Genomic DNA, 16235 nt, shown 5'->3' on the forward strand with positions numbered 1-16235 from the left:
CTGCTGAAGAGACGTAGAAATAAGAACATGACAAAGCTGAAGGAGGAGCTGTTGGTGAGGGCTCTTCTCAATAGCTCTTCTGGTTCTTCACCTTACAATTCCCTGGAAAACTCTTGATTAAAAGTGTGTCTAATTGTGCTTTGCAAGCCCTGGGCTTTTGATAGCTCCTAGAGCTTGTCTGCAGCCTCACCATAGGAAATGGATAAGGAACAGGAGGACAACAGCCCTGGACAAGGAACAGAAGGAGGACAACAGTCCCAGGATTGCAGAGGTCCACACTGTCATCCTCTGAAGTGTACTGCAATGCCAATGACCTCAACACGTATGGGTTCATCACACTGCTGGCACCAAGCAAGAAGGGCCCCGATAGTGAAGAGGATGCTGCGTCCCTGTTGTGATATCTTCAAAGCCTTCCATTGCAAAGTAGGAGTTGGAGGGATGGGTTAGGGACAATCCTCTTTGAGGAAGGCAGGGACACTTTGAGCAAAAAGCACTGCCCCCCAGCCCCAGTCCCTCCCAACTGCCCACCATCCATCCCTGGGTTGGGGCTGGGGGGGAAGGAGCAAAGGCAGCAAGCAGCCAGAAAAGCAAAGACAGAAAATACTGCTGGCAATTGAAGAGGTAACCAAACATATGGAGTGATTTCTTTCTTTTTCTTTATAAAATGTACATAAAGAACATATATCCTTTGAGGTAAAAGTAAGACCAGTTTGTAATTTAACCAGATACATTAACAACAATGACAAAAAATAAATCTACAGTGGGTGTTCTAGTAAAATAAGAGACCAAGTTTGGCTATATACAATACTTGAGATAGTTAAAATGTAATAATCATTATATATACATTAAATACATACAATTACAGTTATTTATATACTATTTACACAAACAAACACACAGATTTCAACCCCTTGCAATTGGCAATGTGCAAGCAGAAGCGCGTCTGATCTTTCCTGAGAAGGTGCTGAGGCTGCTAATTCCTACTCACAGAAACGTGTGTTTCCTCTGTCCCTTTTGTGGTCATATCTGTCACAAACCACCCAACGTTTTACAGTCATGGTTGCTGTGGAGTTCCTGTTTCTTCCTCATGGGTGGAGGAGTGCAAAACTCCAGCCTGCAGAAGGTGAAGACTTGTGGCATGCAAAGATCCTGGGTTCCAAAGCATCAGCAGCGGCATTTCTCCACTTGTTGGCTCTGACCTTAACCGTGAGCAAAGTGGCATTAATACTCATCTGTCCAAGCACCTGCCAACACTCAAGTCTCTTTCTCAATGAAAAACAAAAACAACATATGAAGAATAGAAATGTGAGGAAATTGGCTGCATTTCACCTGTCGTAGATCCTCGGTTGGCTCTAATAAGGCTGTGTTCAACAGGGGGAAACCTGACCATGTCACAAAGAGCCAGATAGGAGAGACTGCTTTAGGTGTGGCTATGAAGATGTATGGACACATCTATGGAGGAGCATGAATATGACTGACCTTCCTATGGATGCACCACTGCTTGTCAGGTGCCTAACACCAACTGTAATGAACACGCTGGGGCTGCTCTCAATGAGTTGGGCCAGGAGCTACTGCTGAACTTCTATGCTTGTGAGTGAGAGGATCAAAGTATCCCCCCAGGCATGAGTCCGTTCTGCCTCTGATGACTTATCAGTTTGCTGTCACCTGAATTGCCTCATTATATCACAGCCGTTCCTCTGAGAAGGGTGAATAAAATGCTGTTTTATGAAAGCAAAACCTTTGTGTCATCACTGAAGCCTCATTCCAGAAAAACCCATGTAAGTTGGATGCGATCTACACCTGCTGTAGATGTTCTGTTCTGGGGAAAATAAATAAATAAATACAGCATCCTTCCCTTAGTATAAAATTCAGTGTACAGACTCCACAGTCCTGACAGATACAATGGTGAACTGTCATATTTTAGTCCATCACATAGGTTGTACTATCCCCATGTGTCCTGTACTCGGGTTAATGATAGCTCCTGGTTATTATTATGTATCTTTACTAAACCAGAGAAACCAGTGCTGTAGCTTGGCCAAAAACAGTCAAAAAGGGATCTGAAAGTGGTCTAGGAGCCCAGAGCAGGAGGAGTTTAACACTAGACATGTAAAGCTGCTGGCACAGAACAAGTGACACCAAAGTGGCTGTGAACACCTCCATGTTGGCAATAAGAGGGGGGAGGTCAGGAATCTCCCAACAGTGAGGCTTTGCAATGGCCTTATAAGCAGCACAGAAGGCAAAACACAACTGAATCGTTCCCCTTCCAGCTTTTAATTGGCTTTAAGGCCTATGATGTGTGCCCCACATGTCCTTCCCCACTCTAAGCCCCATCCCAGCCCATGTGTGCTGGGATGTGTTCCCGTGGGAACTATAGGGAGATGCTGGGGGCAGAGCTCAGGCAAAAGATGCCCTCAAACTTCTAAAGACCAAACATCCCTCAACTGAATGACTGCATGAGCCATGGGGCAGTGCACTCCTTGGCACACAGGAACGCAATGGGCAGTGCCTGCGAGTTTAACTCCTCTCTGCTGGGACTGATGCTTCCATTACGGTGGTGCAGCCATAAATGACAGAGCATGTTCCTGTGGTGCTGCTTACAAAAAATAATAACCGCAATAATAATTAAAAAATAATAATAATTGGAAATATAATAAGTTTCTTGCATAGGTCTTTTATAGGAAAATGTAAGAATTAATCCTAATGGCCTCTAACTTTATCAATGGCATATACAGGCAAAGATGGTTATAATATGAGACTAACTTTGTTATCAAGCTCCCATATAGAGACATTCTTCCAATGGACAGCAGTTCCTTCTGGGCAGGAAGAGCATTTAAACCATCCTCAGGTACGTGAAAAAACACCACCAATGAGTAAACCCTCCAATAATGAAGCAGCAGAGCCTCATCCAGCAGGGGTGAAGAAAATCCCATCGTTCTGACTACCTGGCTCTCACTGACCCCGAAGGAGGTCGATGAAACCAAATTTGAACAGAGCTGATGCTATCACTTCTCAGCTCTGTTCTAAAGTTTGGAGCCTCTCATTGCCTCAGGAGCTGCTCACACACCGAATGGTGCCATTTACATCGGTGAACACAGTGGAAATTCAGGCACTCGGTGTCTGTGCAACATCCATGAGCAAATGCTTTTATTTTTATCACACAAGGCATCAGCACTTTGACAGGCTCTCCGGGACCTGCTCCTTGCCTTTGTCTTAATGGTGCTTTTGTAATGTGTTTTGTGATGTGTTTGCCCCCTTGAAGTCTCTGCTCTTTTATCCCCTCGTGTCCTATCCAGGACCCACACCTGGCTGGAGCTGGCTGGGGAAGCAGTGGCTGGTAGCACGGTGAGATCAGAGTTCTTAGCAATTGTATGTGGGATTTCCCATTCAAACTGCATGCTTTGTGAACGAATTAACGCTCCTTTGCTACAAAAGGGGAATGCTCCAGTAATGTCCTTGCTCTCCCAGGCCATCCCAAGATGAATAAAAATCACTGCCAACTTCATCGTGAGGTCAATTTACCTCTGCCATGGGAACACCCAGCTGGCTCCCAGAGCTGGCTCCCTAAGAACCAGGCTGATCCCAGCAGCCAGCTGCTCTTGCTGCTCTAAGTCCACTTTTGCACAGTTACGTATTGAGGAACCATTTAAAAACAAGTCAGGGATGTTACTAGATGGGGTACCTGAGAAACCAACAGCAGCTCTCTGTCTAGAAGTCATCTAACACTTTTACAAATACTTATTCATTTTCACATTGAAATGAAATATATAGAGAGACTAGGAAATGCCTATCTTTTATCTATTTGTTTGTAGCCCAAGATAAAATCCCACTGCCTTTTCAGTGCCTTAGGTTAGGGATGTAAAGGAAGACAACGCTGTACTAAACCAATGTCTGAAAGAGAAAAAATACCTTTCTTAGCAACTGCTTCTGCACCCATGTAAGCAGAACGGCACTGAAAGAGGCAGGGCAAGCAAGTTCCCTTCCACACAACCACCTGCCCTTCAGTTCATCCTGCCCCGAGAAAGACAACTTTGGTCTCTGGCCATCAACTGAAAGCTTTCATTCAATATTCATCCTGGTCCTCCACTGAGGAAAGAAGACTCAAAATACGAGGAAGGAATGGGGATTTCAGCTTTCAGTCTTAGCCTGCGGTCCCCACAAATGCACAACTTCCAGTTCAGTGACACGCAGCAGCGGCCACTTTGGGGTCACTTATCCTGGCCCAAGCTGACCAACAGGTGCCCAAATCCATGGACCTTGAGTCTTGTTTTGAAAGAACCAATGTGAGGGACAGCATTTTCAAGGGAATGGAATGGTTCTCACATTACATAAGAATGACTGACAGCTGGCCGCTATTTCCATATTCCCCACTGCATCAGACCTGCTCTGATGATGAGCAAGGGTATAATAGGAAACACAACATGGAACACACTGAGGTCTGTGTTCCTCTAGGCAGGGCTCTGGAGCCATGGCTGTGAGCAGAGTGGCCCCAGCAGTGCCCTGGGGGGGGGTCCCTCGCATGCACTGCAGTCTATTGGCTTTCAGGCAGATGTGCATGGAGGGCCCATTTCCACAGACCTCAAATCCTGAGCCACACCAACCTGCTAAGCAAAGCTCCGGTCAGGGTCTTGCTGCATCCAACTCGGCTCTCAGGTCCACAATTAAAATCCAATGATTCCAGTGGGAAATTTCCTTTTATTTACAAACACTCACGGTGCCAAACCCCACAGTCCATCCAAGCTCTGGGCTCGCGCTGTCCTCTAGAGCAGCTTTTTTGCTGCAGCCCGGGCATCAGACACCACAAAGCACCTCCAAAGCAGCACCAACAGTGTCCTTGGCCAGCACCATGGGCTGTGCTTCCATCCACAGACAGCAGCACCAATGCATCAGCCCAGCAGCACCCCGTGCACAGCGCCCAACAAACACACGCACCACTTGGCATACCTTACCTGGAAAGAGGCTTTATTGAACATAGCTGTAAAATTATCTCTTCAGTTGAATTACTGAATTTTGCACAAACATTTCTCTACAGAATAAAAAAAAAAAAAAAGAAAAAAAAATTAAAAAATAAAATAAAATAAAATCAAGCCTTGTCATTGTTGTACTGCATCTCGTTGTGCTTTTGATACTCATGTTTGTAAATATGATGCTGTTTGTTGGTTTGTTTTCATGTTGGTACTCCAATTCCTTGCATATCAGGTTGGTTTTATTTTTAATCCTAGGGTGTTGAGAGAACAAGTAATAATCATCATTATCATCATTATAATAATAATACTCCTCTTTTGACAAAAGTCTTTTTGTTTTTTTTTTAAATGAAGTTAAAAGCTGAGATAATTTAAGGAAAAAGGTCTTCAAATTGTCATAACCAACTGTCAGGGAAATTTACAATGCTGTGGAAAACCGGCTGGCTATCGGTACGTGTCGGGGCAGCTCCAAACCCACGTGTGTTTTGTTGCACAAGTGGAACTCTGACTTCCCTGCAGCAGCAGCAGCAGCAGCAGCCCCATGTCGGGCTGTGCCCACAGAGCGCAGCGCTGTGCCCGCGTGGCCTCGGGGCCGCCTGCGCCAAGTGCATCTCCGCCACCTCTTCCTCTGGTTGACCCACCTGATCACCTGAAAGGAACAAATAAAAAGCGCTGCTCCCATTTCCAGGACCAACGGAAGCTATTTTCTAATGGGTAATAAGCTGAAAGGCCATGGCTGTCTGGAAGGTTAATCAACAGATAGCTCGTCCAAGAGGGCTTACGCAGCAGCTCAGGTCCATCCACCTCCAGGAGCGGCTTTGCTTCCTTCGCCTGCAGTCGGGCTCCGTAGTTTGTTTAGAAAATAGTTTGCACAAACCACATTTTAGCAGTGCAAGCTTCTGTGTTGAAATTATTATTATTCTACATATACTTTTAAATCAGGCTTGTTTCATTGAAGGCACTTGGTTTCCATGGCAATTTATAAAAGATGGTGGTTTGGTTTCTTCACTTCATTAGAACAGATGACTCAGTTGGGGAGGGGAGAGGGGTGTTCGAGTGGCCGCAAGCAAGCTCCGATAAGCCTGTGTCATATGTAAGCCCAGGTCACACATCCTGGATCGTAATGCATGCAAAAGGAGACAGCATACCGTTATCGAGCATAGCCATGAGAAATGAAACGGAAATGTCTTAAAACAGCTCTGATTCGGGGTTACTCTCTAGGGGAGGTGACAGCCAACGGCGAAAGGGCCTACATGTTTTTAACTCTACACTAAAATCCTTCTCAAAGGGAAAATGAATGCCAGCTCTTCACATACCCTGTTTACAGTGAGGTGTTGCTCTCTGTTTTAATTTTATCTTTTCCTCTCTCTCCTCCTTTTTTTTCTTTTTTTTTTGGCAGGCCATTAGGTTTCCATGGTAACAAGCAAACTATTCATTTGAAACAAAACCAGCCATGACTTTGTGCTTTGACAAGGGTTTCTATCGCTCTGTTCCGAGAGTTCAACCAGATGATGCTGTATTCGTTATTGACCACAAAAGCACCTGAAGGTCTCTTCCTCACTTAGGCCAGATCTCATTCTCACGTGTGGTTCATAGTGAGTTACACTCCCATGACGCCTTTTATGTCCCCAGTGCTTTTTAACTGTTTTGTGTTTTGTTTTTTTTGTTTATTTTTTTTTTAGTATTTATTTATGTATTTATTTAACTTTTGAGTCAGTCAGTGGAGGAATCTTTGGTAGTTTGTTTTTAAATGTCCATTTTACAAAGACTCTTTCTTCATGCCAGTGCCTGGTGAATCTTTTGTAGCCTCTGCCAGGATAAGGTCACCTCTGATGACTTAAGACAAACATGAGGATGGTAACAGGGATAAGTCGTATATGCGCTAATGTCCCAACAGCACCTGATCGTAAATCTACAGAAAGCAGGAAAAAAAACCACAATTAAAGCTCTGTGTCATAACGCCAACATGGGGACGGAGGGATGAAAAGAGTTCCATGGGCAATTATCACAATTTAACTATAAATTTCACTCTGTTTTGATTCCCAAAACAATTTTTCCATGTTGCTTGATCCATTCGTCCCTCCTGACCCGCTGGGGAGGGCTGGGTGTAAGGGGTGCTGCACCCACAGCCCTGAGGGAACCCACTGCTGCCAGCATCTATGTGTGGGCAGAAAGCAAAACTCTTCTCCTGCAGCCTCTCTGACTGACTTAACCACGCAATACTCTGATCCCTCACAGAACACCCATTTCAGCAGATGCCTCAATTTTACAGCACAAGGAGCAATTTGCTCTCCCCAGCTTGTAGAAGAGCCACTTACTGTTGGCCGGCTGGTCGGATTTCATACACTCTCCTTCCACAATTGATACATCATCAATAGCAATGTCTCCTTCGATGCCTGGGCCCCGGATCCCTTCAAATATAAGCTGCAAAAAATAAAAGGAACAGCAGTTCATAAGATGGCAAATGGGAAGCACACAGCAGTAAATTTTCCTGAGGGGCTTGGAATACCATGCAAACATTTCCTATGGGTCGGAATGCAGCACAGACACCTTGTAGCCATTATTTACTATAAAGCTGATTATCAGCTGGGCACTACTGTTGTACAGAAGAAACTAAGTTATATGCTTTCCTCTCCCAATGCAACATGATGCTGTCCTGCCTCGCTGCTGCCTAATTAGCTCTGCAGAGGAGCGGACTCATTCAGTGTAGCAAGAAATGTATTCCCTAGCAAACTTCAAAGCCCTTCTAACGAGATGAAGGAATTATGCGAGGGATACATCTCCCAGGCAGCACCATTTGCAGAGCTCTCTCCTCCTTTATTGCTCCCCCCAACTCAGATCTTTGAAATATTTTTGGCTCACTTAGATGAAAAGTTTCTAACCTTTAATCTGTGACAATATTTGCATCAAATCCAATGAATCCTATAAGGGCGTGCTGTGGGACTAATGGAGAAATTAACTCTTGGAGGTAGAGCCAATTTGACAAAAAATATTAATACCATCTGGAGCAAAATGCTTAAATTACACCTCATAATGAGCTTGCTGCATTAGGGAGGTGTCCTGGGCACTCTCTGTATCCACTGATTTAAGCAGCACACAAGTCCAAGCCTGTTCTAGCAGCTTCCAACATTTCTCTGCTCATCACTACAGTTTAGAGCTTCTCATATGAAATTAACAGTCTTCACTATAAATAATGAATAAACACCGAGGGCAGTGGAAAATATCCTTGCAACTCACGGAGGGCACGAGCATCACCCAAGGACCAGGTTGGATGGGGGCTTGGCCACTTGATCTGGTGCTTGATTCAGTGGTTGGCTGCCCTGCCTGTGGCAGAGGGGGTGGAACAAGATGGTCTTTGAGGGGTCTCACAAACCCTGACCAGCTTCCCAATCATGCTTTTCAACACCCTTCTTGTTCTTCCCTGCAGTCTTTTTGCCCAGTTCCACCCTCTCTGTTCATCTCAAGCACCACATCACACTGCCCTTTGCACGTCCCTCTCCGCTAATTCTCCTTTCATTTCCTCCCACCCAACACTTCTATGATTGTCCACGCCAAAGCACTTCAGTTCCATCACTGCCCCTGCACGGGAATAAGACAAAAAGTTGGGATTGGCACCTACCCATGAAGTGAACCCAAAACACATGTTCGGGATCAGAGAACCACAGAACTGCCCGGGTTGGAAGGGACCTCAAGGATTATGAATTGGCTGTTTTGGTTCATGCTCCATGACTGTTCCCAAAGCCACGGACTCTTTAGGGTGCCCCAGGAATCCCAGAGAGGGGACAGGAACCAACAGCTGACGTTTTGGACCTGTTCCATTTGGAAACAGCTCACGGCATGAACAAGAGTTGCTCCTAAGAGTTTATTAGCATCTCACTGTCAAACCAGAACCGAAATGTGTGAAGCCCGACACAATGTGTGGTGAATGAAGCAAACAGATTGCCACAGCTCTGAGCAGGCAGCACTGCTGCAAAGATGGATCCTTTCTTTTTTCATGGAAAACCCAACTGTTCCCTAAGACATCTAACAAAGACATTACACCATGGACCCTAAACGTTTTGTCATAAGAAATAATTTCATATTCCAGTTGGCAGTCTAAAATTATGTGTATATATATATATATATATATAATACCAGCTAACAGCATTGTCTAAGAACTGAAATGCATTTCCTCTTGGAGGAAATAGCTGCTGTTCTGCCACTGACGTGTGCATGATTAAGCTCTGTGGTGCTCACCTATTTGCAGCAAGGAAAGCAATTACCTGTCCAAAAAGCAGCTTTCAGGGCTGAAATGATGCTGTGAAATCCTGTGTCAGAAACAAGGGTCAGTGAACGCGTGCTCCAGACCTGATGTCCCCATCTGTAATGCCTGATGCCTGCTGCTCGAGCACTGCAAAGCATGTGCAGCCCAGTGCCGTCCCTTACCTGGAATGAAGTCGGGGGGTTGATATTGACACGGGCTTGGTTCCAGTGCTGGCCCTTATTTCCACTTGAAGACCACAAGGGGTTCTCTATTGTGGTCTGGCCTTTCAGCCGTAGGTAAACATTCAAGCTTCCTGGAAGAGAGGGCAAGAAAGTGAGCTGAGAATTGAGCTGGGGAGGTGAGACCCTGAGCTGGTCAGGCTGTGCTGGGGCTGGATGCTGGATCAGTGATGGTGCTGGGATAGTGCACTCCTGTGCTGCACATCTGGAACAAATCTCTGCAACACAGAGGTGGATACGAGGGTTTCTTATCCCACAGAGAAAAACTTTTACACTTGGGATAACTGTGCTGTGGTGAAGTGTGAAGAGAACTCTCAGTGTATGGTGGCCCAGCAGCAAGCTGGGCCCTGAGGCAGGGGACCATGTCCCTTGCTCCCAGCAGCTTGGGAAGGACACGTGGCTTTTCAGGGGGACTGTAAGAAGGAGTTTTTTGTGCATTAGTTCAAAGTGGACATCTCCAGCCACTTTACCCAAAGGTAAATAAGCAATGCAGTTTCCTAGCTCTCATTTAAAACACATGTCCAACTTCTTGTTTACCCTGACCACAGTTTACTAATACAAATACATCTGAGGTAGGTATGATGCCTTTAATCCTGCTAAGAAGCATTCTGCAAAGTCAAGCCAATCCTCATTTGAACCTCAGTAAAACCTCAGGGAAAAAAAACCCTCAAACCACAACTCTGGGTGTCTCCCCACCACTGGCCATGAAGGTGCTGGTTCCAGCACAGATGTTCTTTGCAGCAAGTATCAGACTCCAGAACTCAGCTCCCTTCTGCACAATGCTCCCACTTCTGTGATGGTCTGTGAGCAAAAACCAGGCTGTCCATGAGCACCAAGAGGCAGCACTGTCTTCATTGAGCAGAGTTCAGTAAATCACTGGAGGTACTGTTCCTCTTGCTCACACCATTCTGACTGCAGATGTGTGGGGCAGTGTCTCTGTGCTATGGGAATCACTGCATCTGCCTTCATTTAAGAATGCTCAGACAGTCAGGTTCACACAAAACCACGTTTCTTAGGGAGTCAGGAGTGGCATCTGGGAGGCTGACACAAATCACATTTGCGAGGAGACCTCTCACATCTGAGGCAGCTGCAGAGTGACTCAGCTCCTGCTAATAAAAACCTCTTACTTCAAATAATAGCAAAACCCAGCGCCTTGAAAAACATGAGCTAAAAGGGGAATGGAATGGTGAGCATTCTCACCACTGCTGCTTCAGCAGGGTGCCCATCTCCTGGGAAGAAGCAGGGAGGTGATGCTGCTGGAGAAGCTGGGCAGCACCAGTCCCTCCTGACACATTTATTTTCCAATGCATGGGAGGTGAACAAGTTGCACAAAGGAGGAATGGATTGTAGCAGTGATAGTCCATCTCTGCCTGCTATGGATACACCAAAAAGACCTCGTCCTGCCATGTGCAGAAGGGAAATTCTATGATTTTTAACAACTGTGCTGGGTCCAAGGCAGGAGAAAAGGCAAGATATCAGACAGCACTACTTGAAGTTACAGCATTACCCAGAAAGTCACTTTTCATGAAGACAAAAAGCAATGCCAATAACAAAGAAGGGAAGGAGAGCTGGTAATTGTTTCACCCATTTGCACGGGCTGCCATGCTGCAGGGCTGTGTGGAATTGCTAAATAATTTAGGTAAGAAAAGCATGTAAATCCATCACTGCTGAGGTTGCAGAGATTTAAGGTTGTTCATATCACTCTCAGACTCTCAGTGTCATGGAGTTTCTTGAAATTAGTAGCAGGTGATAGCAGTCTTACTTAAAATGTAAAATAACCATTCCTATACCAGATCATGGGATCACAGAATGGTTTGAGTTGGAAGAGACCCTTCAATGCCATCTGGTCCCACTCCCTGCAGTGCACAGAGACACCCACAGCTCAGTGCTCACAGCCCATCCCCTGACCTTGGCTGTCTGCAGGGATGGGGCATCACTGCCTGTCTGGGAGAACTGCCAGTGCCTCACTGCCCTTACTGCAAAAAACTTCTTCCTTACATCCAATCTAACTCTCCCCTCTTTTAGTTGGAAACCATTATCTTGTCACAACAGTCCCTGCTAAGAGTCTGTCCCCTTCCTTCTTACAGCCCCTTCAGATATGGATTGGCTGCTCTCAGCTTTCCCCAAAGCCTCTTCTGCCCCTGTCCCTCATGGCCAGAAACAGCAAGTGTGAATGAAGTTCAGTTCAGTTCCTGATGGCATCCCATCAATAGGGCCAGGAGCTGCATGGTGCAGAGCTCAGCAGCACAGGCCTGGGGCAGCTCCCAGTGGCTCTAATGATAAGAAAAATGGCTATTCTCACAAAGTCAATTAGCAGTGCTCCAGTTTGGTGTGGAAGGGAAAATCAGAAACACTGATGGCTTTAAAATACAATGACAGCTATAATGGAGCTACAACCTCATTGTCTCTCAATATGCAGACGTAATAAGGACAGCGACTCCTCATTCTCTTGTTCCCCAACAATGGCTCATTGTTTGCTGCAAATCAAGTAATGGGATCTTCTATTTCCTTTCTGCTTAAGGTAATGTACCTACTCCCTCTGAAGCACCTGGGCACTTTCCTTGGCAGCCAGCAGCCTCAGAGCCAGCCTTGAGACCCACAGGGAATTATGCTCCAGCACGTGAGCAAGAGCCATCTATTTCAGGCAGAGAACACTTCATCCTCCTGAATCAAACCACCTGGCATGGGATGTAGGCCCCTGCTTATCTCGCCAGAACCGTGCCACAGCTTCAGTGCTAATCTTGGATCTGTGCTCTGCTTTCTGCAAAGGCTCCCAAGCACCACTCCTTATCGCTACCGACATTTTCAGGCTCTTCTCCAGAGACACCAAGACCTGAGCAGCAGATAAACTGGGAGGCTGCTTTTTTTATTCAGCACAGTGCAACAGCCATGTTTTCAAATTGATGTCACTGGGGTCATTCATGTAAGAACGGAGGATGAAGCCTCTTATCCCCTATGCCTCCGTTCCTCCACTGGTGACAGAGCATCACTCCAGGATGATCCTCCATTGCTGTTTTTTTATTAGGGATCTTTCACATCTCTGCTGGAAATGCAGTCACGTTTTGATGAGCAAAGAGACTGTTTTGGAAACAAAACCTTTCCCTGTGAGATAGGGAAGTAATATCCCTAATACTCATTGGAAATCCTAGGGATAATTAGGGAAAGTAAAGCCCAACAGAAATGCAGACATGCAGCACTGACGTCTGCTGAACAACGCTATGACAACATGGGCAAATAAAATCAAGGGTTAATGACCTTCTGTCTTCTCTGAACAGTGGTCCATAGGCACAAGGGAGGATCAGGCTCCATTCCCCTGCAAGGCACTCCGGTTTTCAGGGAGAACCAGTGAAGAACTGGCAGCTGAACATCATTGAAAAGAGAGAGCTCAGCACAGAGATCACGTGTGAGGTCTCAGTTGGCAGCTCCTACCCTGACAGTGCATACTGAAGCTCTGATGGTCAGTGCTTATCCCTGCATGGGGGTAAGAGGAACCTTCTATGTATATATTGGTTGCAAATTCCAGAACATCAATGAAGGGTCAAGAGTTCATGGTAAAACAGTTAATTTGGTGTAGTAATAAGATTTAGATGTATCCACATGGCAGTAATCCTTAATAAAATGGCACTCTTCTGAAAATAACTATAATATCAATGAAATAGTTCACAGAGAAGCATTTTGAGGTAGGAGGCACCTGTGGAGCTTGTTCCAGAGCATTATGTTGCCTAGAACAGAACAGTGGCCAATTGGATTTTGGCTGTCTCCAAGGTCAGAGACACCGCTGGTCAATCTGTGTCCATGTTTGAACACCTTCATAGTGAAATGAAAATCCTTACCAATCTGATGAATTCCTTGCATTTCTACATGTTCCCATTAGCATTCTGCCTTGCCAGAAATTACTTCCATGGTCAGAAGGTGAGCACAAGACTGAACGTGAGCTCAGAAGACTAAGATGCTTGCATGAAATTTCAGCTTTAAAGTAGCTGTTCAATATATGACCAGAATCACCCATAGGCCAAACACAATAAAAAAGATAACTTTAGCTACACAACTTTCAACAGCATAAATATGAAAAGAGAAACTAAATGATGAGTAATGGAAAATATACCTTCTAAATGAAGGTTATTGAGTATACATCATCTATACCTCATCCAAAATGCTGATTAGGACTGATTTACCTGGGCATAACATTGTGCTGTCACAGAATCAGAGAATCATATAATTGCTCAGGTTGGAAAAGACCTTCAAGATCATCAAGTCCAACCGCAACCTAACCATCCTACCCTAATAACCCTCAGCTAGATGTAATAAACACTAAATATAATATCTCCTAGATATAACAATAACCTAAATATAATAACTCCTTTCCTAAAAATAAAGCAATTTCTAAGGGTGAAAACCTTCCAAAACTCAAGTAGTGACCTCATCAATGCAACTATTCCTAACATAACAGTGCATAAATCACACAAGTCTTAGAACATAACTATTCCTGAGGTTTTTCTCTTCCCTTTTTCACCATCCTCACGTGAGCAATACAGGCAATACAGCTCACATCTGGGGGATCAAATGATACACCTTTGCTGATTTCATAATTCATTTCTTGGATTCCTTTTGCACTCTCATGTGCTTTGTAACATTTTGTCAGAATATGACAATGTTGAATTTAGTGAAGATGAAGGTGCCTGCATTCAAACATATGGCTGACACTATTTATCATCTTTCTGTCTTTGAAGACAGAACAATTTTGTATAATATTGTTCATGGAATCACAGAATGTCTTGGGTTGGAAGGGACTTCAAGGATCATGAAGCTCCAATCCCCCACCACAGGCAGGGCCACCAACCTCCACATTGATACCAGCCCAGGCTGCCCAGGGCCCCATCCAACCTGGCCTTGAACAGCTCCAGGGATGGACGGGGCATCCACAGCCACTCTGTTTTCAAAACTGGACCACTTTAAACAGTAGCTAAAACGATGCCATCTACATTTTTTAACGTCAGATAAGTGACATTGAGGGATTTAATTCTTTGACATCCAGCTGTCTACATCACCATAAAAAAGACCTGTACAGTCATACACCCGATCACTAACTGTCACTGTCACCATCTTCATCTGTGGGTCAGCTCCTCTGTCAGGCAGCACTCTATGTGTCAGCTCAAGAAATGAAACAGAAAAGGGCAATTCCAGCCTAAACAGAGAAGGACAGAAGGGCAGCCCAGGAGAAAGACCAGAACTGCAAAAATTCGGGGTCACTATTTTGTGGGCAGATGTCAACCTCAGTAGCTCTTTTTCTTACATTTATCCCACCTTTAAGAAGTTCCAGAAGAACCCTTTGACCCTTCACAGTCATAACTCTGCTCTTCACTGTCCTATAGCAGAAGCAGGCTCATGGAGCACTCTGTGCTTTGTCTCACTCAGCATGGCATAGCTCCAGTTCCTCCTGCAGCGAGCAGAACTTGCACCGGGGGCTGCGTTCGAGTGCTCAGCAGTGCAGACAGCTAACAGAACGGAGAGAGCTGTCTGCTCTATTTATAACCCGAGCTCTGCCTGCAGGCAGCTGAAAGCTTCCCAAAGCGACCACCAGAATGCACTACAAGGATGTGCTTGCCCTTGAAAATATCTATAAAAATACATGGAATCAGGGCAGCGTGGCACTGGAAAGCCTCCCAACGCACTGGTAAGCACCAAGAACCCAGAGGGATTTACAGGATTTAGAGAAATTGGCTCGGGCTTATACTTCTACATTTTCCCACACCTTTTTTTTTTTTTAAAAAACACTGTGCAAAGTAATTAAACGTGTATCTTGAAAGAGCTACGACTCAAAATAGACCTGAAGATTCACCTTGGAAAGCTCTGCTCGCACAGCTCTTGAATGCATTGTTCAAGGCTTTCCTTTAGGACCCGTGTGCTGTTAATTGCTTCACCCCTAAACTTGCAAGGAGAGATTCCACACACAATGACCAGGCAAAACACTCAAAACCAAGCAAACCCTCTGCAAGTCTTCACACTATCAGGAGTCCCTGCTCAAAACCCCACGTGTATACAACGTGCTCTTGTCAACCATTAAGAGGATTCCTGCTAGCATATTGATTGTGGGGAAGAGTTTTATAGCCAAAGTAACGTTTATAGGAGCCTCTCTTGCCAGCCTCGGCTGTAGCTGGTTTTGAAAGTGCTCCTGCATTTCCCTTCTGTACAACTGGACATTCCTCCTGCTTTTTCTCCCAAAGTGAAAAGACAATGTCATTGGCTTTCTCCTACCTATGTGCTGTCCATACATGTGATAGTAGAAGCTAAAACAGTAGGCTGTATTTGTAGCTCCATAGGGGTTTTTTGGAGCAACGCTGAAAACAGGACTGACGAGTCGGGCCTTCTCCCCTTCCAGCCTGGGGCGCGACGTCTCAATGTACATGTAGAAACCTGGAAAGGACAAGTGAAAATTGTTATGGTCTTTAAAACCCAACACAATACACACACAGGAAGATACTGGGCTATCTTGGTTAATTTTTCACATCTGTTTGATAACGGCACGGTTTCTGGGTCACATTTGTTGTACATGAAGCCCATGTTTTCCACAGCTGATTCAAAGATGTTTTCTACCAGGAGTAAAATCAGAGCTTGCAGGTCAGTGCTCATAAACAACTTCATATCGATATAACATTGTATATGCTCAAGAAAAGAAAGAATCTTTATGAAGGGGTTCGGACTTCAGACTCAAGGTTGCAATTTGTTCCTATAAACAATGAGGGGAGAATATTTTTAAATAAGGTAGAAAAAAATCTTGATGGAAACCTTCCA

The 16235-nt window shown here is 45.0% G+C and overlaps 1 protein-coding gene across 2 annotated transcripts in view; it reads right to left on the reverse strand.

Moving 5' to 3' along the window:
- Window positions 1–639: 639 nt before the first annotated feature.
- The window catches only part of MDGA2 (MAM domain containing glycosylphosphatidylinositol anchor 2), a 270122-nt gene continuing 254526 nt past the window's right edge, over window positions 640–16235 (reverse strand). The window contains exons 14-18 of one of the 2 annotated variants that reach the window (XR_004307273.1): window positions 15699–15857; window positions 9387–9517; window positions 7280–7385; window positions 4947–6873; window positions 640–1199 (exon numbers count right to left, since the gene is read on the reverse strand). Coding sequence is in view for 1 of the 2 variants with exons in the window: in XM_032444620.1 (XP_032300511.1) it covers window positions 6785–6873; window positions 7280–7385; window positions 9387–9517; window positions 15699–15857 (485 nt within the window). In the remaining variant the exon portion in view is untranslated. Of the gene's footprint in view, window positions 6874–7279; window positions 7386–9386; window positions 9518–15698; window positions 15858–16235 lie in introns of both variants that reach the window. The other variant, XM_032444620.1, reaches the window with a different exon arrangement.

This window comes from Coturnix japonica, chromosome 5, assembly GCF_001577835.2.
Source record: "Coturnix japonica isolate 7356 chromosome 5, Coturnix japonica 2.1, whole genome shotgun sequence".
Classification (NCBI taxonomy): domain Eukaryota; kingdom Metazoa; phylum Chordata; class Aves; order Galliformes; family Phasianidae; genus Coturnix; species Coturnix japonica.